This window comes from Gossypium arboreum, chromosome 11 (genome assembly GCF_025698485.1).
Source record: "Gossypium arboreum isolate Shixiya-1 chromosome 11, ASM2569848v2, whole genome shotgun sequence".
NCBI classification, from domain to species: Eukaryota; Viridiplantae; Streptophyta; class Magnoliopsida; order Malvales; family Malvaceae; genus Gossypium; species Gossypium arboreum.
Window position 1 is genome coordinate 9,287,772 of NC_069080.1, and position 25,812 is coordinate 9,313,583.

The following is a 25,812-nucleotide window of genomic DNA, read 5'->3' on the forward strand; positions in this document are numbered from 1 at the left end:
AGAATATTGTGAGGCCTGTATCTATTCAATTATTCTAAAGAAAAGATTGGTGGTAAGTGATTGTGCGCGTATAATATAAGCTGTGCGCCACTATAACTCTAATGGTGCTTGGATTGGATGAATGTTTAAGGTTATTAGGAATAGGGTTGCCTTATTTTAAGTTTGTTGCGTTGCATGCCGGTCCAATCTCTACTTCCACATTATTGCTCCAATAACTTAATGGTTTATATATCCAATCCACCTTTTAGTTATGCTTGTCATCATGAAGTGGTAAGGCATAAGTCAAACGTTACATAACACCATTTTGATATCTATTAACTAAAAGTCAGTCCAGAAATGGGGAAATTCATGATTACAGAAAAGATAAATTTAATAAATTCATCATACAGTCGCTGATTTCTTTTTTCTTTTTTACACGTTGTAGAATAACAAGCCGCTGCAATGCCAAAACAGCTGAAAAGTAGCTTCACGTATTTCATGCTTAGATTTATATTTGTTTTCTTTTTATTTATTAATTTACTTTTTACATAGTACGATGTTGGTTTCGCTCCACTCCATTTTTTCCATCCATTAATATTCAATGCATATTTAATCATCATTTATAAATTAATTTTTACATTTAATAGATGGATCAAATCCTATACGTAATTGAATGATGATAATTATTGCATTGAATATTAATGAATGAAAAAGTAATGGAGTGAATCTTATCCCATTTGTTACTCTATGATTAAATTTTTAATTTTTTTTAGTTTAAATGTAAAATTTCAGTCACAACTTTTTACTCCTTTAATCTAATAAAACATAAACTAATTTAAATAAGTTTGAATAAAAAATTATTATCTAAGCAAAGTTAAATACTGTTAATTATTTTCCTTCTCCAAATTGTAATACAAAAAAGTAAAATTATTATTATCTTATTTATACTCTATTCAACTCTTAATAGTTTATGAAATTACTTTTTTAAATATAATAATTTATTTGGCCTTTCAATTTTAAAAAATTATTTTAATTATCATTTAATTTTTCATCTCTTTCCGTCTTTACACTTATATTGTTTGTTAAATCACCCAAAATGGATGAAAGAGTTAACATTTGTCAATTTTATTGATATGTCATCCACGTGTATGCCACGTTAACAACTAAGTAATTTTAAAAAAATATTTTTACAGTTTTTAATAATGTTAATCATTTATTTAATATTTTAAAAAATTTAAAATTAATTAATGTGTATGTCATATCACATTAGTTTTTTCATTTATTTTGGGTAAATTTGACAAATAAGGCAAGTTCAATAGCTAAAAGAGATAAAAGTTTAAATAGAGGAGTAAAATGACTCTATTTTTTTTTTGTAAAGTTTGAAGACCAAATAAATTATTATGCCTAAATTTTACAATAGATTTAACTTTGCTTTTTATACTGAAATTAAATTTATTCTTTCTAAAATACACATGTATTTTGTAGAAATAATATGCAGGCGTATTGTAATTTTTTACCCACTCACGTATTTTGTTTGTAACAAAATGAAAGAAACTTCTTATACTTGTCATGAATAGATTTTTTTTTTACTAAAGTTACTCTAATTTCAGTTTTAAATTTGTATTATTTATTTTATATCTTATTTTATATCATGACAATTTATTTTTAATATTTATGTAATAATTAAAATTTTTCGGAAGTTAGATTTTATAATAAATTAAATATAATGAAGGAAATTAAAATGTTCTTCTTAAAACAATAAAATATTTTATTGCTACGTATTGACTATTGACCATTACATATTGATTCAAATTTGATTCCCATCTCCATTATTGACCTTAAAAATAAGGGTCCGGATCACACGTGTGCAATACTACCTGCTCCTTCTCAATTCAGACCAAGTTGCTCCACTTCGAAGCGTCTAGCAACCTTAACGACTGTCTTTTTTTTCTTTTTTTTTTTAAAAGGGTCCAAAATGATAGGAAAATAGATAAAAATTAAAAGTAATAAAGAATTGATACGTCCTACGTTCTTTCTCTCAAATAACAGTATACTTTTCAGCCAACATAATTTATTAGTTAATTAGCAACTAGGGTTTATCGAAATGAGCAGACATCGGGGATTGTGGTCGTTTTTATTAGCAATAATTAAGAAGTGGGGGCACATAAATTGCTTATTTTTGCATCATCTTTTCATCACCGTACCGTCATGACAGGTTTGGTTGCGACTGCATGGACATAACGTTTATTATTTTATTACCTTGGAAATTGTTTACAAAATGATTGAAGTCCTATTATTTTTTTTCTATCCTTTGGATTAATAGTCTCATCTGTTTCCGAATCCTTTTAATTAATTAAAAATCGTCAATCTTTCCGCAATTTGAGATAAGATGTCAAGTACGGCTTCATGTTAGGTTAATGGGTAAATTTCACTTTTAGTCCCTTTTAAAATTTAATAATCAATTTCACTCTTTTAGTCTTTTATATATATATATATATATATATATATATATTTATCTGTCCTGAAAATTAATTATTTAGTTTAAATTTTTGAAATAAAAATTTAAAAAAATTTGTAATTTTTTTTCTTAACCGCCTACCCAACATTCTAGCTTCTTGTCTAATTCGTAGCATGTCATCCAAAATTACAATAAATTTAAAGTCAACTACTTTTTTTTTTTGCCAAAATGTCTACAGTTTTATTGTTGGGTCCGAGGAGTATGAAATAATTGACTAAAAAAATTATTGATATTAATGTTCAGATTCTAATTTTATATAAAATTTTAAACAGAATAGCTAAACATTTTCCATTATTTTTTTAACTTTTTTAAATAAGAACATCACTATGAATAATAATTAAAATTATCTTTAGGAATTTAAAAAAAAAAAATCTAATGCCTAGCTCGAAAGCTGAAACCAAGCAATTATTATTTGTGTTTGCGGGCCGAGTTCAATCCATCCAACAATGATTTGAGTTAAAAGCTGCACTTTTTCACCATAACAGCTCGAGAAAAGGACCCAAAAGAAAAAAACTCAAAACATAAAATAAAGAAATGCAAAGAAAAAGTTTTTATATAACATAAGCCTTACGTCTGAACTGACATCACTAGGTCCACTCTCCATAATATTCCATTTGTAATTAAAATAGCTGTAAATCCCTTTCCTCTAGAAATTCTATTCCTCATCTCATCTGTCATCACTATTCCTCCACATATTCTTTTAACAATCAAGGAGAAATTATAGGTTTTTAAGTAGATATACTCCATTAATCAACCCAACCTTGTATTGTTCTACAAATTCATTTCTACCACCAAAAACAAACAAATAATTCCACAATCTCACTCCACCCATCTATTTAAACCTCATATTTCATCTTCTTTTTCCTTCATACCAAACACTTCACGAGAAAAACAGAGAAAGAGTACTTTCTTTTTTCTTCTTCTTTTGGTTCTGTTTCACTGCCATGGCGAAAACGCAAACACCCCATATAGCGATTCTTCCTAGTCCTGGGATGGGTCATCTTATTCCACTCGTTGAGTTCGCTAAGCGATTTGTACAGCAACACAATTTCACTGTCACTTTTGTTATCCCCACCGCTGATTCTCCTTCTAAAGCTCAAATATCAACCCTGGATTCCCTTCCCAGCTCTATAGATTATGTTTTCCTTCCTCCTGTTGACTTGAGTGACCTCCCTCAAGACGCAAAGATTGAAACCGTGATTTCTTTAACGGTGGCTCGCTCTCTGTCGTTCCTTCGGGATGCTTTGAAGTCGCTGGCTGCAAAGACAAAACTCGTCGGTTTGGTGGTTGATCTTTTTGGGACAGACGCATTTGATGTCACCGGAGAATTCAACCTCTCGCCGTACATATTTTACCCCTCCACGGCCATGGCCTTGTCTCTGTTTCATTACCTGCCGAAGCTTGACCAAATGGTTTCGTGCGAGTACAAGGAGTTGCCTGAAGTGAGGATTCCAGGCTGCATACCTATTCGCGGCAAAGAACTGCTGGACCCGGCTCAAGACAGGAAAAACGACGCTTACAAATGGTTGCTTCATCATGCAAAGAGGTATAGATTGGCTGAAGGCATAATGGTGAACAGTTTCGTGGAGTTGGAAGCAGGAGCAACGAAGGCGTTGCAAGAGAAAGAACCCGATAAGCCCCCGGTTTACCCGGTTGGTCCACTTGTTAACTTTGACGCGAGTAACAAAGGCAAAGCTGATGGGATGGATTGCCTGAAGTGGCTAGATGAGCAGCCACATGGCTCGGTTTTGTATGTATCTTTTGGGAGCGGTGGGACCCTGTCTTCCAACCAGCTAAAAGAATTGGCGGTGGGGTTGGAGATGAGTGAGCACCGATTCTTGTGGGTTGTAAGAAGCCCAAACGATAAGGTTGCTAACGCCACTTTTTTCAGTGCGGAGAGCCAGAAGGACCCTTTCGATTTTCTACCAAAGGGATTTCTGGAGAGGACAAAAGGGCGGGGTCTAGTGGTGCCATCGTGGGCACCACAGGCTCAAGTGCTGAGCCACAGCTCTACCGGAGGGTTTTTGACCCACTGCGGGTGGAATTCTACTCTGGAAAGTATCGTTAACGGGGTTCCTTTGATCGCCTGGCCGCTCTACGCTGAGCAAAAAATGAATGCCGCGATGCTAACCCAAGATATTAAAGTGGCACTGCGAACAGAACCCAACGAAAACGGTTTAATTTGCAGAGACGAGATTGCAAAGGCTGTTAAGGGTCTAATGGAGGGTGAAGAAGGGAAAGGTGTTCGAAATAGAATGAAGGACCTGAAGGAAGCTGCGGCAAAGGCACTTTCTGAAAATGGGTCTTCCACCAAGGCACTTTCCGAGGTGGCTACCAGGTGGAGGAACCGTACAGCCATCTAGATTTTTATGCTTAATATATGTTTTATATATAAATTTATCTTCACTTCTCCTGTAAATGGTCCAGGCCATCTGTTTGTAACTACAGGTTAGCTTAGCCTATATGTTTAAATGTTAAGAGTTTCTTGGGAGTTTCTGGTTTTAAGTTCTTTCATCTCCTCCTTTTTTAACTATTTCCCTTACATAATGAAGTGGGTGGGATTGGTGTGGCCGATGGCCACAGTGACGTGTTGCATTGTAGAGTTGGAAGTTTGAATGGGCATCCAATCATGCCAAAGGGGTGGACCCAACGACCAAACAAAAAAACTTGTTGCAACGCATCTTAGTGATGGCCTAGCATTGATTGAAAGTAGGTGGAGTGGCATTGACATGAAATTAATTCATTTTTACAATTTATATTTAGATGGTTTTAAAAAAAAATTCGATTTTATACTCTTCAAGTATAATCTATCTTATCCGTCACTTGTTAGTGTCAAAAAATGACCAAAGAATCCAGATATTACCTGTCTCGTCAATTCTACACTTCATTCACGGGATATTCATTTTTTTAAATGGAAGAATGTCTGCAATAGACCTTTAAATTTTACATTTTTTAGCGTTCATATATATTTTATATTTTATCAATTAAATTTGTACTTTTATATTAATACAGTTAATTGTGCTGAAGTGGTATTGTTAGTCAACCCAGTACCATCACATTGCAGCCTTTCAATATATCATATTCAAACATAAATTAAAAAATCTTTAAAATATATAAATTAATAAAGAAATAAAATTTTTCACATCAAGAATAAACTCCAATAACTGATTGTTTTAAATATGTTTTTAATAATTTTATATATTTCATTTTTACAAAATATTAGGTTATTTTATTATTGTGAAATTAAAATATATAAAATAATAAAAATATTGAATAATTTTACATCAACAATGAACCTAAGCAGATGGTTATCCAAATTCAAATGTATCGAAAATTTATTTATTCAAATTCATCTTAATTATGCTTTTAGTTCTTTTATGTATTTATATATTCTTTTTTTTATAATTTTTATTCTTTTATATATTTATATATTTTATTGTTTTATAAATTTATAATTTTTTTATATATTTTTCAAAATATTATAGACTTTTATACATTTTAATTGTCTATATTTTTTATAAATTTATTTTTATATATTTTAAAATAAAATAACCCAAAATTGATATTTTATAAATAAAATAAAATATAAGATTACTAAAATTCCATATGAAATGAATCTGGACAACCATTTGTCTAAGTTTATTCTTGACGTGAAAAAAATATTTTTTATTTATATATTTTTATTTTTTATCTTTTAAAGTTATGTTCAACATGTGGTATACTGAGAGACTGCCACGTAGTATCATCGGATTGACTTGTAGTGCCATGTCAACACAAATTAATGGTGTTAATGCGAAGATACCAACTTGGTTGATGGAATATAAGTTCGAGTGCCAATTAAATACAAATGAACAAGTTAAACATGCAAAATATATATTAACTTTTTATAGTAAGGAAGTTAGAAATTTTAGTAGAAGGGACATAAAATTATAAATTTTGAGGTATTAGAGTTAAATTATTTTTAAAAGGAATTAAATTAAATAATGAATTTTTAGAAGGCATAAAAATATAAAGTTTCTCATTTATCAAAGGATTAAAAAAATTAACGTAGGTCTGCTTTACTAGCACGTCTCTGTCTGCTCTCTCTGGTAGGTTTAGGGTTTTGTTTTTTAGGTTTTTTGTTTGCTTGACGGCAGTGATAATTCGATAATTTTTCTTCATTCTTTTACCAAATTAATACACACAGTTGAATTTCGATCAACATTATGGAATCAGAATTCGCTGGTCTCACTATCAATGAAGAGGAGGAAACAATTCTTCAAGTGCAAATCGAACCGAATCCAGAAAAGGAAGTGGGGGCTTATCAATTAGTGGGCTATTTTTTAACGGCTAGCATTATACACTTTCCAGAAATGAAGAGTACCATGGCGAATTTATGGCACCCAGTAAAAGGGGTTCAAGTCCGATATCTGAGGGAAAAAAGGTATCTGTTTCAATTTTATCACGTTATGGATATGGAGAGGGTTATAAAAGGGTCACCATGGACCTTTAATAATCATTTATTGTTGTTACATAAACTGCAATGAGGGGAGAACCCATCCAAAGTTCCATTAATTTATGCACATTTCTGGGTACAAATTCATGCTGTTCCTGTAGGGTTTTTTTCTGAAAATCTGGCAATACAATTGGAAAACTTTATAGGTACTTACATGAAATATGATGGCTCTAATCTAGGGAAGGAAAACAGGAATTTTATGAGAGTTAGAGTCCAAATTGATGTACGACGTCCTTTGAAAAGGAAGAAACAGATTATGTTTTACGGGAGTTGTTCATATGTTAGATTCAAATATGAGAGATTATCATTGTTTTGCTTTTACTGTGGTCAATTAGGTCATAGTGATTCTTTTTGTGAAGCAAAAATAGCTCTAAAGGTGGAAGTTGCTGAGATGGGATGGGACTTATCATTACGAGCACAATCTTGTTGTAACGGCCTAATTTTCAGTGGTGTCGGAAATAGTGATTTGAGATCACTAAATTCGACAAATAAGATTGAACAAGATAGTAATTTAATATTTATGAGTCAAGTAAGAATTTAGAAGAATTTGTGAAATGGTGAAATTAGTGAATTAAAAGAATTTATTAGGTCAAACGGGTCAAAAATGAGGTATCGAGACCTCAAAGTTGAAAATCGAGCTATAAATATTTTTATAAATATTTATGGAGTGTCATTGAGTTAGTATTAAAGTTTCAGTTAGAAAATTTTAACGTTTGGATGGCTAATTAATTGAAAAGGATTAAATTGAAAATAGCACAAAATTTGTTAAATTGTGAGTAAATAGCTTAAGTATTTAAAAGATGGATTTAAAGAGCAATTATACCCAAAGGTTAATGGCTGGACGGTTTGGGTATGAAATAAGCAAGAAAACAATGTGAACAAGGGCAAAATTGGAAATAGATAAAAGTTAATAGTTAAATAATGATGTAATTGAAAAATCTAGACATTTTCTTCATAATTTCTCAGCCAAAACGCCATAGAAGGTCTGGAGAAAGCTGGTTTTCATATTTTTACATCATGTGAGTCTAATTCTTGCTTTTTCTTGATAATTTTATGTTTTTATGACTTTTACAATTAGGTCCACTTGTAGAATTCATTAGTTTTTGATTTTATGGGTGAAATTGGAAGTTACCCTGGATGGATAAGGAATTTTATGATGAATTATTATGAAATTTAAGTTCTAATTTCATATTAAGGTGGTTTTATTAAGTGATTTTGATAGGAAATGATATTTAGGACCTAATTGTGAAAAAGTTGTGAATTGAAGGTTGCTGTTGAAATTCAGAATATAAAAGGTTTTGAAATAGTTTATAATGATAAAATAAAGTGTTAATTGAGAAAATTAGTTCAATTGATGGGTGAATTGAGTAGGGACTAAATTGTGAAAGCTGTAAATTTTGGGGTAAAAGTGCAATTTCGAAATTTGAACAGATAAATTGTGAAGTGAAATAGAAATCAAATAAATGCTAATGAGTAGAAATATTTTATATTATAGATCAAGAATCCAAAGAAGAACGAGGAAAAGAAAAAGTTGCGGAATAGTCCCAAAATTTCAATATCTTCTACAAATTAGCGGGTAAGTTCATATGGTTGAAATTAGATGTTTATTTGTGAATGATTGAAGTATATAATGTGTTATTATATACGAATTTGTTGTGGGATTGTGTAGATTTTGTTAATGAAAGAATAAATGTGGAAATGCAAATTAGGAAAAAGCAGGATTGAGTACGTTCAGTATCGTGACGTGTGATGAATTGATGGATAAGACCATGGTTGTTCCATGGCAAAGTGTGAAATGTAGGTATGGTATCATCCATACTGAGTTGTGAAATGTAGGTATGGTATTATCCATCTTGAAATGTGAAATGTAGGTATGGTATTATCAAATCCATCTTGAGTTAAGAAATGTAGGTATGGCATTTCCCATACCGAGTTAAAAAATGTAGGTATGGTATTTCAATGAGGAAAACCATACTGAGTTGTGAATCGTGGCATTGAGCAACGACGTACTCAATTTCGTAAGCCGTTTCCTAATTTGATTATAAGAAATAAAGAGAAGTGATCCAAATGAAAGAGATTGAGTAGTTATTCTTGTTGAGCTCAACTATGTGAATTATTATAACAATGGTTGTGAATCGCAGGAAACTTTAGTAAATGTTTTGGTATTGTTTGGAAATATTATGTTTGGTAAGCATTACTTTTAACCTATGAACTTACTAAGCTTCAATAAGCTTACTTGTGTGTGTTTAATATTTTTATGTAGATTGACTTGAAGTGAAGTGGGTAGATCGGATCAACACAACAAAGCACACTATCCAGATCAATTCCGGTAGCTTTTGTTTTATGTTTGAAGATTTATATGGCATGTATAGAGTTTGAATGAATTGAAGTAAAGATGTTATAAACTAGTTAACAATATTTGTACTAAAATAGTTTTCGGTAAGTAGCAGTAGTTTGACTTTGAAAAATCACTAAAAATAGTATAAATGGAATTAAATAATGAATAAATTATGGAGTCGAATCTAGATGAGTCTATTTTCATATGGAAGAAGCAAAACAGGTATATGAGCTATATTTTATGAGATGTTTAAATTTTTGTGAAACAGGGCCAGAGCAATTTCTGGATCCCCTGTTCTGAACTTGGAAATTCACCATAAATTTTACAAAGATAATTAGAAGTCATACTTTATATTTAAAGATTCCTTATTGAGTCTAGTTTTATTAGAGACAAACGGCATAGTTATTGAAGCTCTGTACAGAGAGATATCTGATTCGTAATACACAAAGGTCAGAGTAGTCAAACCCTGAAACAGGGGAGATTTTAAATAATAAACTGTACTAATTGGCTTGACCAAAAATTCTAGAAAAAAATTGGTAAGTAGATATATGAGTATAAATTCAGAGAAAATTTACGGATTTGGATTTCGAGTTTTATAACTCGAGATATGAATTATTTAGCAACTATGACACAGTTGGACAGCTTGTCTAGAAAGTGTGATATAAATTGTTTGAATTTGTTTAAGTGCTCAAATAAGTTTAGTAATGCCTCGTGCTCGACTCCGGCGACGGTCTCGGGTAAAGGGGGCGTTACATTTATTGGTATTAGAGCCTGGTTTAGTCGATTCTCGGAACGAATTTGATGTGTAAAGTGTTTAAAAATACATGCCATATAAATCTGTGATAGTGTGATGTGAATGATCCGATCTAATTACTAATTTTTGTTATAGATTGTAAAGATGTCGATAGACCCGATGGTGCTAGTCGGAAGAGGAAGTTAATAGTAGAATCTGAGACTTACGAGCAGGGAACAAGTGGTAATGTCCGATTTCTTTGATGAGAGAGGAAGAACTTAAAATATGATTTACGGATTAATGAATCGGTGGTATCATGAAACAATACAAGGAAGAAGTCAGCACAACAACCTCCTCCTCCCCTCTGTACCACCGTTACAACCCGGTTGCTCCTCCTTTAATAGATGAATCTAGCAAAAGAACACCAATTGAAAAACTCGAAAGTTTGGAGTGAAGAATTTCGAGGAGATCGACGATGATCCGGTTAAAGCGAGTATTGGTTAAAGAGTTTGAGAGAGTTTTAAGCAGATGATGTGTTCTCAGGAGGACTATTTGGGATGTGCGCTTTGCTATTGAAAGAAGAAGCGTATAATTGGTGGAAACCATTGAGGCAATGGTACTGCAGATAAACTTACAGGAATTCTTCCAAAACGAATTTAAGAAGAAGTATGTGGGAAAGAGATATTTAGATAAGAAGAGAGAATTTCTTGATCTTGACAAGGGAATAAAACAATGGCGAATATGAAAGAGAATTTGTGTATCTCAAGAGATATGCTCGGGATGTTGTAAACCGACAGAGGAAGAAATGTGCATTAGATTTGAAGAAGGGCTTAATGATGAAATCGAATGATGATTGGAGGTACAGAGATTCGGAATTTGTGATTACATCGATCGAGCTCAAAAGATGGAAGAAGTGTATAATGAGAAAGATGCAAAGAGAAAGAAGAGGTAAAGAGGTATACAAAAGAAGTTTCTCTAGACCAACTTCGACTTTTTCGCCAAAAAGTTCGAAATGATTCAGTCGACTGTTATAATCCGAACGATCGAATAACGATAAAATGACTCAACAAGATGTCGGAGTAACTAAGAAACTGGCAGCTAGTGTTAGTAGTGTGCAAAATATTCGAGACTTAGATGTAAAATTGTGGTAGATTTCATATTGGTGAGTGTTGGGGAAGAGTCGGAGCTTGTTATAAATGTGGTGGAACTGATCATTTTATTCGGATCATCCTCAATTATTAAAAGAAGATAGAGAACAAGGGAGAAGCAAGCAAATACTCCTCGTAAAGGTAAACGTTCAGGTCAAAGTAGTGCTACTGGGACTGTTCATTCGGAACGAGAGATCTGCTGCCCGATCGAGACAAGAGTACTGCACGTACATATGCTATCCGGCAAGGAAGAAGCTTCGCTCCGGATGTGATAGCTGGTAATTTCTATCTTTTGATGATTCTGTATGCTTTAATTGATCCCGGATCTACACATTCATATATTTGCCTTCGCATTAGTGTCGAAAAGAAAATGACTGTTGAGTCCACTGACCTTGAATTGCAAGTCACTAATCCACTAGGGCAAAGTGTGTTGGTTAATTTAATATGTCGGAATTGTCCACCTTGAAAATACAAGGCGTGAATTCTCTGCTGATTTAATGTTGTTACCTTTCCGAGAATTTGATGTTATTCTTGGAATGGATTGGTTGATTGAACACGATGCCATAGTGAATTGTAGAGAAAAACGGATTGATTTAAAATGTCAGACAGGGGAAATAGTTTCAGCTGAGTTTGGGGATAAAAAGAATGATGTCAGGATTATTTCAGCCTTTACAGCTCGAAAATTGATTCGGAAAGGTAATAAAGCATTTCTAGCTTATATTCTTGATACTCGGGGTTCTGAATTGAAGATGGAACAATTGTCAGTTGTTAATGAGTTTACTGATGTGTTTCCTGAGGAATTACCTGGTTTACCCCCAGATCGTGAGGTTGAATTCACAATTGATGTAATTCCGGGTACAGCTCCAATATCAATAACACCGTATAGAATGGCACCAGCTGAGTTAAAAGAGTTGAAGACACAGTTGCAAGAGTTATTGGATAAAGGGTTCATCGATCGAGTACATCACCTTGGGTGCACTGTCTTATTTGTGAAAAAGAAAGATGGTTCGTTGCGATTGTGTATTGATTACAGGCAGTTGAATAAGGTAACAATTAAAAATAAATATCCATTACCTCGTATCGATGATTTGTTTGATCAACTGAAAGGTGCTGCAGTGTTCTCAAAAATAGACCTTAGATCTGGGTATTATCAGCTGAAGGTTAAAGAGTGTGATGTGCCAAAGACTACTTTTCGAACTCGGTATGGTCACTACGAATTTTTGGTAATGCCTTTTGGTTTAACGAATGCCCCTGCTGCATTTATGGATTTAATGAATCGAATTTTTCAGTCTTATTTGGATAGATTTGTGGTGGTATTTATTGATGACATATTGGTCTATTCAAAGACAGAATCCGAACATGTACAAAGACTTGAGAATTGTACTACGACTTTGAGAGAAAAACAGTTATATGAAATTTAGTAAATGTGAGTTTTGGCTTCATAAGGTTGGATTTGGGTCATATTATATCAGTGAAGGAATTCGTGTGGATCCAAGTAAAGTTTGGCGGTGGTGAATTGGAAAACACCAAGAATGTAAATGAAGTGCGAAGTTTTCGGGATTAGCAGGATACTATCGCCGCTTTATAAAGAATTTTTCCATGATTGCTTCACCAATGACTCGTTTATTACAGAAGAATGTTGAGTTTATGTGGTCTGATGAATGTCAGCAGAACTTTGATCAGTTAAAGAAAATGTTACCAGAAGCTCCAGTCTTAACTCAACCGTAATCGTATACCGTATGTTGTGTACTGATGATGCATCTTTAAGTGGTTTGGGTTGTGTGTTAATGCGATCGGGAAAGGTAGTGGCTTATGCTTCACGGCAATTAAAACCACATGAAAAGAATTACCTACACATGATCTTGAGTTAGCTGCAATTGTTTTTGCCTTAAAAATTTGGAGACACTATTTATATGGTGAGAAGTGTTATATGTATACGGATCACAAAAGTTTGAAATACTTAATGACTCGAAGGAACCGAACTTAAGATGAGACGGTGATTAGAGTTGTTGAAAGACTATGATTTGGTTATTGACTATCATCCGTGGAAAGCTAATGTAGTTCTTGATGCACCGAGTCGAAAGTCATCCTTGTTTGCACTTGGCAATGAATGCTCATTTGGCTCTTAATGAAGAAGGTGTTGTATTAGTAGAATTGAAGGTAAAACCAATGTTTCTTCAACAAATTGAAGCTGCAGAATGAAGATCCAAAATTGGTCTTTGAAACGACAAATGGTTCGGGATAATTTAGATTCGAGTTCAGATTGATGATGAAGGTATATTGCGCTATCATAATAGGATTTATGTTCCCAATAATTCGAATTAAAGAATGATATTCTTTTCAAGCACATAATAGTATGTATTCTATTCATCCGGTAGTACAAAATGTATGGTGATCTGAAAAAGAATATTGGTGGCTCGGTATGAAAAGAGAAATTTCGAATTTATTGCAAAATGTTTGATTTGCCGCAAGTTAAAGTAGAGCATCAAGTGCCAACAGGTTTATTACAACCCATTATGATTCTGAATGGAAGTGGGAGCATATTTCAATGGATTTTGTGTCGATTGCCGTGACTCGAGAAAGAAAGATTCGATATGGGTGATTGTTGATAGATTGACAAAGTCACACACTTTATTCGATCGAATAGATTTTCACTTAATAAGTTAGCGAATTGTATGTGTCGAGATTGTGAGACTACATGGAGTTCAATATCTATCATTTCGCATCGGGATCCGAGGTTTACTTCAAGATTTTGGAATAAATTGCAAGAAGCCTTAGGCACCAGATTGAATTTTAGTACAAGATTTCATCCTCAAACAGATGGACAATCGAGCGAGTGATTCAAATTTTAGAAGATATGTTAAGATGTTGTATACTCGAGTTTGGTGACAGTTGGGAAAGGTATTTACCGTTGGCTGAGTTTGCTTACAACAATAGCTATCAGTCTAGTATAAAAATGACACCATTTGAGGCTCTTTATGGTAGAAAATGCAAGACTCCATTGTGTTGGTCTGAATTGAGTGAATCAAAAATAGTTGGGGTTGATTTGATTCGAGAAACCGAAGAGAAAGTCCGGATTATTCGAGATAGTCTAAAAGCTACTTCAGATCGTTAGAAGTCATATGCGGATTTAAAACGAAGAGACATAGAATATGCAGTGGGTGATCGAGTATTTTTAAAAGTTTCACCATGGAAAAGGGTGTTACGATTTGGTAAAAAGGGAAAATTAAGTCCGAGATTCATAGGGCCATATGAAATCGTGGAAAGGGTTGGTCCTGTGGCTTATCGTTTGGCTTTACCTCCGGAACTTGAGAAGATTCATAATGTGTTTCATGTGTCTATGCTAAGGCAGTATAGGTCAGATCCTTCACACGTAATTCCCATCACGAAATTGAGCTTCAACCGGATATGCCTTATTCGGAAGAACCGGTGAAGATTTTGGCTCGTGAAGTTAAGGAATTGCGGAACAAAAGAGTACCATTGGTTAAAGTATTATGGCATCGACATGGTATGGAGGAGGCAACCTGGGAAACAGAGGAGTCAATAAGATCACGATATCCAAATCTATTTTCAGTAACAAATTTCGAGGACGAAATTTTTAAAGGGGAGAGTTGTAACCTAATTTTCAGTGGTGTCGGAAATAGTGATTTGAGATCACTAAATTCGACAAATAAGATTGAACAAGATAGTAATTTAATATTTATGAGTCAAGTAAGAATTTAGAAGAATTTGTGAAATGGTGAAATTAGTGAATTAAAAGAATTTATTAGGTCAAGCGGGTCAAAAATGAGGTATCGAGACCTCAAAGTTAAAATCGAGCTATAAATATTTTTATAAATATTTATGGAGTGTCATTGAGTTAGTATTAAAGTTTAGTTAGAAAATTTTAACGTTTGGATGGCTAATTAATTGAAAAGGATTAAATTGAAAATAGCACAAAATTTGTTAAATTGTGAGTAAATAGCTTAAGTATTTAAAAGATGGATTTAAAGAGCAATTAGACCCAAAGGTTAATGGCTGGACGGTTTGGGTATGAAATAAGCAAGAAAACAATGTGAACAAGGGGCAAAATTGGAAATAGATAAAAGCTAATAGTTAAATAATGATGTAATTGAAAAATCTAGACATTTTCTTCATAATTTCTCAGCCAAAACGCCATAGAAGGTCTGGAGAAAGCTGGTTTTCATATTTTTACATCATGTGAGTCTAATTCTTGCTTTTTCTTGATAATTTTATGTTTTATGACTTTTACAATTAGGTCCACTTGTAGAATTCATTAGTTTTTGATTTTATGGGTGAAATTGGAAGTTACCCTGGATGGATAAGGGAATTTTATGATGAACTATTATGAAATTTAAGTTCTAATTTCATATTAAGGTGGTTTTATTAAGTGATTTTGATAGGAAATGATATTTAGGACCTAATTGTGAAAAAGTTGTGAATTGAAGGTTGCTGTTGAAATTCAGAATATAAAAGGTTTTGAAATAGTTTATAATGATAAAATAAAGTGTTAATTGAGAAAATTAGTTCAATTGATGGGTGAATTGAGTAGGGACTAAATTGTGAAAACTGTAAATTTTGGGGTAAAAGTGCAATTTCGAAATTTGAACAGCATAAATTGTGAAGTGAAATAGAAATCAAATAAATGCTAATGAGTAGAAATATTTTATATTATAGATCAAGAATCCAAAGAAGAACGAGGAAAAGAAAAAGTTGCGGAATAGTCCCAAAATTTCAATATCTTCTACAAATTAGCCGGGTAAGTTCATATGGTTGAAATTAGATGTTTATTTGTGAATGATTGAAGTATATAATGTGTTATTATATACGAATTTGTTATGGGATTGTGTAGATTTTGTTAATGAAAGAATAAATGTGGAAATGCAAATTAGGAAAAACGCAGGATTGAGTACGTTCGTATCGTGACGTGTGATGAATTGATGGATAAGACCATGGTTGTTCCATGGCAAAGTGTGAAATGTAGGTATGGTATCATCCATACTGAGTTGTGAAATGTAGGTATGGTATTATCCATCTTGAGTACGTGAAATGTAGGTATGGTATTATCAAATCCATCTTGAGTTAAGAAATGTAGGTATGGCATTTCCCATACCGAAGTTAAAAAATGTAGGTATGGTATTTCAATGAGGAAAACCATACTGAGTTGTGAATCGTGGCATTGAGCAACGACGTACTCAATTTCGTAAGCCGTTTCCTAATTTGATTATAAGAAATAAAGAGAAGTGATCCAAATGAAAAGATTGAGTAGTTATTCTTGTTGAGCTCAACTATGTGAATTATTATAACAATGGTTGTGAATCGCAGGAAACTTTAGTAAATGTTTTGGTATTGTTTGGAAATATTATGTTTGGTAAGCATTACTTTTAACCTATGAACTTACTAAGCTTCAATAAGCTTACTTGTGTGTGTTTAATATTTTTATGTAGATTGACTTGAAGTGAAGTGGGTAGATCGGATCAACACAACAAAGCACACTATCCAGATCAATTCCGGTAGCTTTTGTTTTATGTTTGAAGATTTATATGGCATGTATAGAGTTTGAATGAATTGAAGTAAAGATGTTATAAACTAGTTAACAATATTTGTACTAAAATAGTTTTCGGTAAGTAGCAGTAGTTTGACTTTGAAAAATCACTAAAAATAGTATAAATAGAATTAAATAATGAATAAATTATGGAATCGAATCTCGATGAGTCTATTTTCATATGGAAGAAGCAAAACAGGTATATGAGCTATATTTTATGAGATGTTTAAATTTTTGTGAAACAGGGCCAGAGCAATTTCTAGATCCCCTTTTCTGACCTTGGAAATTCACCATAAATTTTACAAAGATAATTAGAAGTCATACTTTATATTTAAAGATTCCTTATTGAGTCTAGTTTTATTAGAGACAAACGGCATAGTTATTGAAGCTCTGTACAGAGAGATATCTGATTCGTAATACACAAAGGTCAGAGTAGTCAAACCCTGAAATAGGGGAGATTTTAAATAATAAACTGTACTAATTGGCTTGACCAAAAATTCTAGAAAAAAATTGGTAAGTAGATATATGAGTATAAATTCAGAGAAAATTTACGGATTTGGATTTCGAGTTTTATAACTCGAGATATGAATTATTTAGCAACTATGACACAGTTGGACAGCTTGTCTGGAAAGTGTGATATAAATTGTTTGAATTTGTTTAAGTGCTCAAATAAGTTTAGTAATGCCTCGTGCTCGACTCCGGCGACGGTCTCGGGTAAAGGGGGCGTTACACTTGTAGAGCTCTAACGATGACTAGTGTTTGGCTTCGAGAAGTAGGAGAGGGAGAATGGGGTGATAACAGGGAGGGAAGACAAATTCTAGGATATAAAGGAAAGCTAGATCCAATACTGAATGCTAATTTGGAAGGGAGATTATCTACCGTATAGAAAGGAGGGGGAAATTCAAGTGCTGGTCAATTCCATACTTTAATAGAACATGATCTTAAAGATGACGTATTAATAGAGGAGGAAGAAAAAAGAGAGGCAGGGGGAGATTGAAGATTTATCGGCTAAGGAAGAGTTTAATACCTTGGCGATAAGAAATAGAAGAGGTGGGGAAATTAATCACTTAATATCGGCGGCTGCCAAGGGGCAAGTCGACCAGGCGCAATGAAAATCTTAAGTTAGAATGTCCGTGGCTTGGGGAATCCATGGACAATTCGTAGACTTCGATACTCACTGAAGTTATACAATTTCCAAATGGTCTTCTTTATGGAGACAAAACTCGATAGGTGTCAAATGGAACGAGCTCGAAGAAGCTGTGGTTTTTTTAATGGCATTGAAGTTGATTCAAATAGATCTAGAGGTGGATTAGGTTTGGCTTGGAGGGGGGACAGTAACGTTAGGCTGCAAAGTTTCTCGAAAAGACATATTGATGTGATAATAGAAGACGAAGGCGAAAGAATCAAATGAAGGTTTACGGGTTTTTATGGATCTCCTTATTCAGAAGGTAGAGATGAAGCATGGAACCTTTTGCGGCAATTAGGCAATGATGGAGAGATCCCATGGGTGGTGTGTGGACATTTTAATGAAATAATGTATGGTTTTGAAAAGAAAGGAGGTATGCCACGAGAGGAGGGGAGAATGAAAGCTTTTCATACAGTGTTGGAGGATTACAATTTGATGGATTTGGGATTCAGTGGAAATTGGTTTACTTGGGAGAGAAGAAACTACCAGAAACGAATATCCAAGAACGCTTGGATCGGGGAGTAGCAAATACAGATTGGTTTTCTTTGTTCCCTGATTTTCAAGTCCAGCATCTTTCTCACTCTTTCTCAAACCATTGTCCACTACTCATTACCACGAAAAGAGATGTTAAGCAGCGCACCCAAAATCATTTCAAATTTGAAGCATGGTGGGTTTTAGAGGAATCTTTTTTACTAAAGTTAGAAATATTTGGGAGATGTTTGAAGGTGATTTATTGAACAAACTGGATAGAGTTAACGCGGGTCTCAAGAGATAGGCTGACTAGATTTGAAATAGTAGAAACGGAAAGAAAGCAGAGTTAAATGCCAAACTGGCTAAATTGTTGGAATCCGAGAGGAATGATGAAATATTGGAGGAGCTCATCGATACAAAAATTCATCTCAATCTGGAGATTGATAAAGATGAGCGATATTGGGAACAAAGGGCGGGAGTAAATTTGTTGAAATTGGGGGATAAGAATACAACTTTCTTCCACAAACAGGAAACACAGAGAAGACAGAGGAATTTTATTCAGAAAATGCAGTATGAGGATGGAAGAGAAATGAACGATTTAGAAAACATGGAAGGGATAGCCAATTATATTTTCAACAATTATTCTCAACAGATAGAAGGGGTAATTATGATTATATTTTATCAGGAACTGATTGTTGCATTTCTAACGAAGATAATTTTAAGCTTAAAGTGAGATACACAGAAGAGGAGATCGCAAGGCTTTAGTAGAAATGGGCCCCACAAAAGCCTCAGGAGAAGATGGTTTTCCAGCATTATTTTACCAAAAATGTTGGCCAATTATTGGTGCAGATATTATATCTTTTTGCCTTAGCCAACTGAATGGAGGTATGAACGTTAGCTCTATCAACAAAACTAATATTGTACTAATACCGAAAATATCAAACCCCTCGAATATTTCTCAATTTAGGCCAATCAGTTTGTGCAATGTGCTTTATAAAGTGATGGCTAAAGTTATTGCTAACCGTCTACGAACTGTGATGGATAAATGTATTAATTTGGCGCAAACTACTTTTGTACCTAGGAGATTAATTTCTGATAATGTGTTGCTGGCCTATGAACTTCTCCATACTTTAAAGTATAAGAGGGCGGGGAAGAAGGGGTTTATGGCGGTGAAACTTGATATGAGCAAAGCGTACGATAGGGTTGAGTGGTCCTTTGTGGAAGTAGTAATGAAGAAATTGGGATTTGATTCAGATTGGGTTGCTTCGCTAATGAAATGTGTCAAAACAGTATCATACTCAGTGGGATTAAATGGTTATATCGGTGAAAAATTTTTTCCCATAAAGAGGACTACGCCAGGGAGACCCTCTAAGCCTTTTTCTATTTTTGTTTTGTGGGGAGAGTTTATCAAGTCTTATGAAGCTGGCAATGCAAAGAAATCTGATTAGAGGAGCCAAGGCAAGTAGGAGCGGTCTGCAAATTTCTCATTTACTATTTGCTGACGCCTGCATTTTATTTGGGGAAGCTACTGAAAGTGGCGCAGGTTCATTAAAGCAGCTTTTACATGAATATGAAAAGTGCTCATGGCAAAATATCAATTATTCAAAATCTACTATTTTTTTCAGTACGAATACGCAGGAGGAGATCAAAAGAGTAGTAACTAGAGTGCTAGAAGTACGCAGTTCAACTGATCTAAAAAGGTATCTAGGTCTACCTAATTTAGTGGGTAGAAATACAAAAGCGTCTTTTAAAAATTTGAAAGATAGATTGCAGAAACGGATTGATAATTGGAGCATAAAGCATCTTTCTCAAGGTGGCAAAGAAGTTTTTATCAAAACAGTTCTACAGTCTATTCCTACTTACTCAATGGCATGTTTCTTGCTTCCTAAGTCGTTATGTGCGATTTGGAGGGCATAATTGCGAAATTTTAGTGGAGGAAAAATAAAGACAGAAACGGTATACACTAGTGTACATTGAAGGATTTGTGTTCGTTAAAAGAATATGGAGGTCTCGGTTTCAGAAAACTTGATAAGTTTAATATCGCATTACTAGCTAAACAGTGTTGGCGTCTTGTTAATTATCCCAATTCTTTGTTAGCTCGTGTTTTAAAAGCTAAATATTATGCGTAGTCAAGTTTTTTAAAAGCTCATTTAGGAAACTCACCTTCACTTACCTGGAAGAGCATCTGGTCAGCTAAAGGATTGTCGGAAAATAGCTTATGTTGGAGAGTTGGCAAGGGGGATAGTATCTCAGTTTGGTCAGATCTCTAGGTACCGAGTAGCAATGAAGATAGAATACAAAATGTAAACAACATCGAAAATATAGTGTTAGTTTCGGACTTAATTGATGATAAAAATAGAAGATGGAAGACTGAATTAATTGCCAATACCTTCCAAGAGAATATTGTTAGAAGGATTATGCGGATCCCCTTGGCAAAGTCAGCCCACGACGATTTTCAAGTTTGGAGGGGAGAACCATCAGGTAACTTCTCAGTGAGAAGTGCCTATAAATTATTACAGGAGTCTACTCTTAATCCTAGTAATCATATACAGGCCGATACTAAAGCTTTTTACAAAAAACTGTGGACCATGAACATGCCATCGAAAATAAAAATTACAGTGTGAAAGATTTATTGGGATTTTATTCCCAATTTTTTGAATCTCAAGCTGAAAAGAGTTGCTGTTGAAGATCTATGTCCGAGGTGTCAGCCAAGTGGGGAGAACATCAGCCACATTTTTCGACAGTGCCCTACATCGATAGAAGTATGGAGATGTTTAAATTCTATATGGATACTCAATAATGATTCTCAAAATGTATGGGAGTGGCTTACTTGGGTGTTTAGTCAAGGTACAAAGGAGCAATGTCGGCTCTTCTGCTGTTGGTTGTGGTTAATCTAGACAAACCGTAACAAGTTAATATATGAAAGGAAAATCACAACAAGCAGACATATCAAAGCAAATATTCAGTTTTATCTCAGAGTTGAAGAGAGTAGAGGAAAAAGAGCTTATCTTGAAAGAAGGCAGGAGACCCGAATGTCATGACCAAAGGACGTCCGTGGCTATTTATTTTGATGCGGCTTTTGATTAATAATCTTTCCGTTCGGTGTCAGGGCTAGTAGTACGAGATGTGGTGGGCAACATTCTGGCATCCAAGTCGGTGCTTCATTCCGATGTGGCGTCTCCGTTTGCGGCAGAAGCACATGCAGCTTTTCAAGCAACAAAGTTAGGGATCGACTTGGGTTTATAGGTTCTAAAAATAGTAATAGATTCAAGATCGGTGATTATAAAATGTCAGAGTGTAGAACAAGACAGATCGATGATCGGGGCAATCATAAGAGATATTCAGAGTACGAAAAACCATTTTCAAGATCTTCGATTTCGTTTTATTCCAAAGACAGGAAACTATTTTGCCCATTTCATAGCCAATGAAGCATTAAAAAGGGGTGAAGGTCAATACCTGGAATGAGACATCCCAAGTTCCGTGCGGATTGCAATGGAGAAGGAGCGTCTGAGAATCAAAAGGAGCGTCTGAGAATCGCAAAGTGAAAGGCTTGTAGCGTCTATGTATAAGGATTTTTCAAAAGAAAATGCTGAAGAGTCGCCTCTCTGATAATGTAGCAAAAAAGTAAAAGATTGGAAATGATTTGCTACAGAGTAACAGCTAGGTCGGTGATGTGAATAGGCTCTGTTGGTTACAAGAATCGATAGAAAGTAATGGTTACCAGCTGTTTCTGACGACTGGTTTTTGAGTTAAGTGTCCTTTTTTGCTTTTATTTAATTTATTATTAAGTCTGGTTTTGGGCCGTTCTAATTAAGGCCTGGTTCTTTTTTTTTCTTTTTAGGATTGTAGTGTTGGTGTCAATCAAACTCAGCAGACAGATTTTTGTATTCTATTTTTATTTTTTTAATCCAGTCGAGCCATTCAAAAAAAAAGATTAAAAAATTATAAATATTTTTTTTAAAAAATACCTTCACTTATGTTAGTTTTTTGAATTTTTTAGATGTTAATTATTTTAAACATATACTTTTTGAGATTTTAATTTCTTACCCCACTTTTAATCTACATGCCCAAAACACCAAAATAACTTTTTTTTCATCACACTGTCCAAACACATTTTTTCTAAACCAAAAATTTTCCTAACATCAAATAATAAACTAAAACTATGATTTGCACTAAACTTCTGACAAAAAACCGGAAACATTGATAATCAAACACCATTTTTGAGATGAACAACAACGTTTTCATAGGCATAACCTCTTTCTTACATCTGCTCTTCAGTAATCTAAGGTCCCAATGCAAAAGCATAGACTGTCTGCTGCATTCTTGCAGGCAATCAAACCCAGAAGAACAGTTGAAGCACACAAAGAGAAAGGAACTTTTGTTAACAAACAGTGAGCTCCCATGTCGTGATACAATTCCTACAGCAATAAAAACAAACCACATAGACAAATAGCACACTATATTAGTCCGTACGTGTATTACTCATTAAACTCTAGATAGATTTGCATAGTGCTGGTAATTTACTCGTTAACCTTCATTTCGGAAAGATAAACTCGGCTCTCGATGATACTGCTACCAATCCAAAAGCCAGGCATAACCATTAGTCCAACATCAGGCTTCTCATCGGATTCATCCATTATCAAATTCTTCACTACGCTTTCCATATAAACCTCTGAGTACTCACTTCTCCTTTTAACTTGAAGGACTTTCGCGTTCCTCTGTTTAGATAAAAAGAATCAAGGCTTAGAAACGATATTGTTAAGAAGATAACTGTGATCCTCAAAAAATTAGTTTTCATAGACGGTGGACATGAATAATATCTTAAAAATAAAGTTTATCACCAATAAGTATTGAGTGTAATAGTAAAGAAACCATAAATTTTAAACATAGATCGTAAAACAGACACGAAAATTTAATCATCATATTTAGATTCTCTAAATTTTTTTTTAATTTAACTCTGAATATATTTTAATTATTAGCGTTAGTAATATGCTGATTATGGTTTTTGTGAATACATCCATCTTTGGCAACATATTGGCGTATACCAATCTAAAGAAAAGAGACATTGTGAAAAGGACATTGCAGGGTAAGATTTCAATATCAATTTCTTCTAGAATAGATGAGTATAACATTCATGATGACATCAATTAAGTACCTCCCACACTCGGTGCTTCTTGTCTTTTTATTGCGATGTAATCAAGAGGGGGATATTTTCCTTTAATTCTACTTCCGTTTCATCCAATCCAACATTACCGTCTGCCACTGGCAACCTAGAAAATTTCGTACACAAAACATTATCAATAATTTTCATTTGTGGTATCTACTGCTCGAATAGATTATGGTACCTAATATTTAAGTTTAATTAAATTAAAGTTAAAAATAAAGGTTGGAGACAAGCCCATTCACTCTGTAAGCAACGAGAAGTCTACAAACAATGGCATGTGCAAATGCAATGCCGGGCAAGCATGCTTACCCAAGCAGAGTCATTTTCTTGTTTTCTTTGAAGTCAAGGAATTTCTTATATCCATTTATAAAAATTAATATTTTTGAAATTTATAGTTAGAGTAAATTATTGAAATAGTTAATTTTGTTTGTTTCAGGTTACATTTTAACTATATATGTTTGAAATGTTACGATTTAGTCACTTAGGTTATTGTATTGTAACATTTTACTCACTAAGCTATTTATTGTCATTAACGGTGTAACAGTAAAAAGATGTGGCACGTCAAATTATTATTTCAAACAAAAATTTTAGGTTAAATTATACAATAGGTCCCTATATTTTTCGTTTTGAGCAATTTAATTTTTTTCTTTTATATTCTTTTAACTTTCTTTTTTTTTTCTTTATTTTCCATTCTCTTTTGCTTCTCCCTCTATTTTCTTCCCTTCTCCATCTACGTAAAAGAAAAAAATTAAATTGCTCAAAACGTAAAAAAAAATATAGGGACTAATTGTATAATTTAACTTAAAAATTTCATTTAAAATAATGATTTAAAGTGTCATGTCAGCTTGCCATTACACCATTAATAGAAAATAACACTTAGTGACAAAAATGTTATAACACAATAACATAAGTGACTAAAACGTAATATTTTTAAATATAAATAACTAAAATATAACCTAAGACAAACAAAATAACTATTTTAACAGTTTACCCTTTTAATTATTATTCTAAATTCAAATCTTCCTTTTAAAAATACCATCATTTTGGATAATTTAAGATTTTGTTGAGATATTATTTTTTAGGGGTTGGCAAAAGTCCAAACAAATATACAAGGGAAAGACAAAGGTTTCAATTTCCTCGTCCTGACTCCAGCATCTTGTGGTCTGAATTCAAAGCTATTTTCTTCCCTTCAAAATACCCACGTTTTTCATTTTCACTAAAGTAGGTCGGTTCTTGATATTTGGGGGTTTTAGATCCAATAATAAATTGAGTCCATTTTAAAATTATAAAATATAATACAATAAAAATTGAAAAAAATTTAAGCCTCTTCTAACCCTAGGCCTTGGAAGACAACACTTTCAAACAACCCCAAAATCAGGCTTGCAGTAAAAGTTAATGTATATTGCTATATTGTATATTTAGAGGGAGAGAGTAGCTGAAATTAATGTATCCTATCAAACAATATGGTTTTCTCATATATTATGTCATGCACGTAACTATGAGTAATATAGGTTGTCAATTTATATAACAAAGAAACCCAAAAAGGAATCGAGGACTCATTCATACGCAATTAAGTAGAATTAGATGGTAAATAAAGGTGAGTATTCGATCGAGTCAAATCGAATCTGAGTTAAAAAAATTTGAATTAGTTAAGTTAACGAATCATATTTTAGTAATCGAACTCAATTTGAATTCTTTTCGAATAGAATTGAATCGAGTGAAAAAATTTTGAGTTTAGTCGAGTCGAGTTAACGAATCATATTACTTATACTCAACATGGACCGATTATTTAACTAGTAGATGAAGCACAATATTATTTAACTACATAAACAATATAATTGTTTAACCTTTTAACTTAATGAGTAAATATTTATAATAAAAAAATATAATTTTGCCTTTAAACTTTAGCAAGGGTAAACATTTATCAAAACGACGTAGTTTTGCCTTTTATTAGTCGGATTTTCAGATAACTTGAATTGTGTAATTCATATTCAAGTTAAGCCAAAAAACTTGATTTTTTATTCGAGTTGATCCAAATAACTTGATTAACTCAAACAAATCGAACTATTTAATTCAAAATTTAAATTTTTTTATTGAATTTTTCGAATCGAATCAGATTTTGCTCACGCCTAATAGTAGATACAACTTTTTCCCCCTTATTATTCATCTTTCTTTTATTATTATAAACAAAACCATCAATTTTTATTTGGCATTCGCATTATCCATAAGTAACTC

At 33.3% G+C, this 25,812-nt stretch overlaps 2 protein-coding genes and 1 long non-coding RNA gene across 3 annotated transcripts; all 3 read left to right on the forward strand.

Annotated features, from left to right (window-relative positions):
* The first annotated feature begins 2,918 nt into the window (after positions 1-2,918).
* On the forward strand, positions 2,919-5,002 carry LOC108473746 (hydroquinone glucosyltransferase-like). Its single transcript, XM_017775478.2, has one exon. The coding sequence runs from the start codon at positions 3,442-3,444 to the stop codon at positions 4,858-4,860; it is 1,419 nt and encodes a 472-aa protein (XP_017630967.1). The 5' UTR covers positions 2,919-3,441; the 3' UTR covers positions 4,861-5,002.
* A 10,837-nt stretch (positions 5,003-15,839) lies between these two features.
* LOC128283538 (uncharacterized) lies at positions 15,840-16,825 on the forward strand. Its single transcript, XR_008273902.1, has 2 exons — positions 15,840-15,970; positions 16,659-16,825. It is a non-coding gene; the product is annotated as an uncharacterized LOC128283538 (long non-coding RNA).
* Positions 16,826-19,414: 2,589 nt separating this feature from the next.
* LOC108471353 (uncharacterized) lies at positions 19,415-19,861 on the forward strand. The gene has a single exon (XM_017772985.1). The coding sequence runs from the start codon at positions 19,415-19,417 to the stop codon at positions 19,859-19,861; it is 447 nt and encodes a 148-aa protein (XP_017628474.1).
* The last annotated feature ends 5,951 nt before the right edge of the window (positions 19,862-25,812 follow it).

Bases quoted from the DNA above. Each gene is read 5' to 3' on its own strand.
- LOC108473746 (XM_017775478.2), top strand. From the start codon at position 3,442: ATGGCGAAAACGCAAACACCCCATATAGCGATTCTTCCTAGTCCTGGG.
- LOC108471353 (XM_017772985.1), top strand. From the start codon at position 19,415: ATGGCTAAAGTTATTGCTAACCGTCTACGAACTGTGATGGATAAATGT.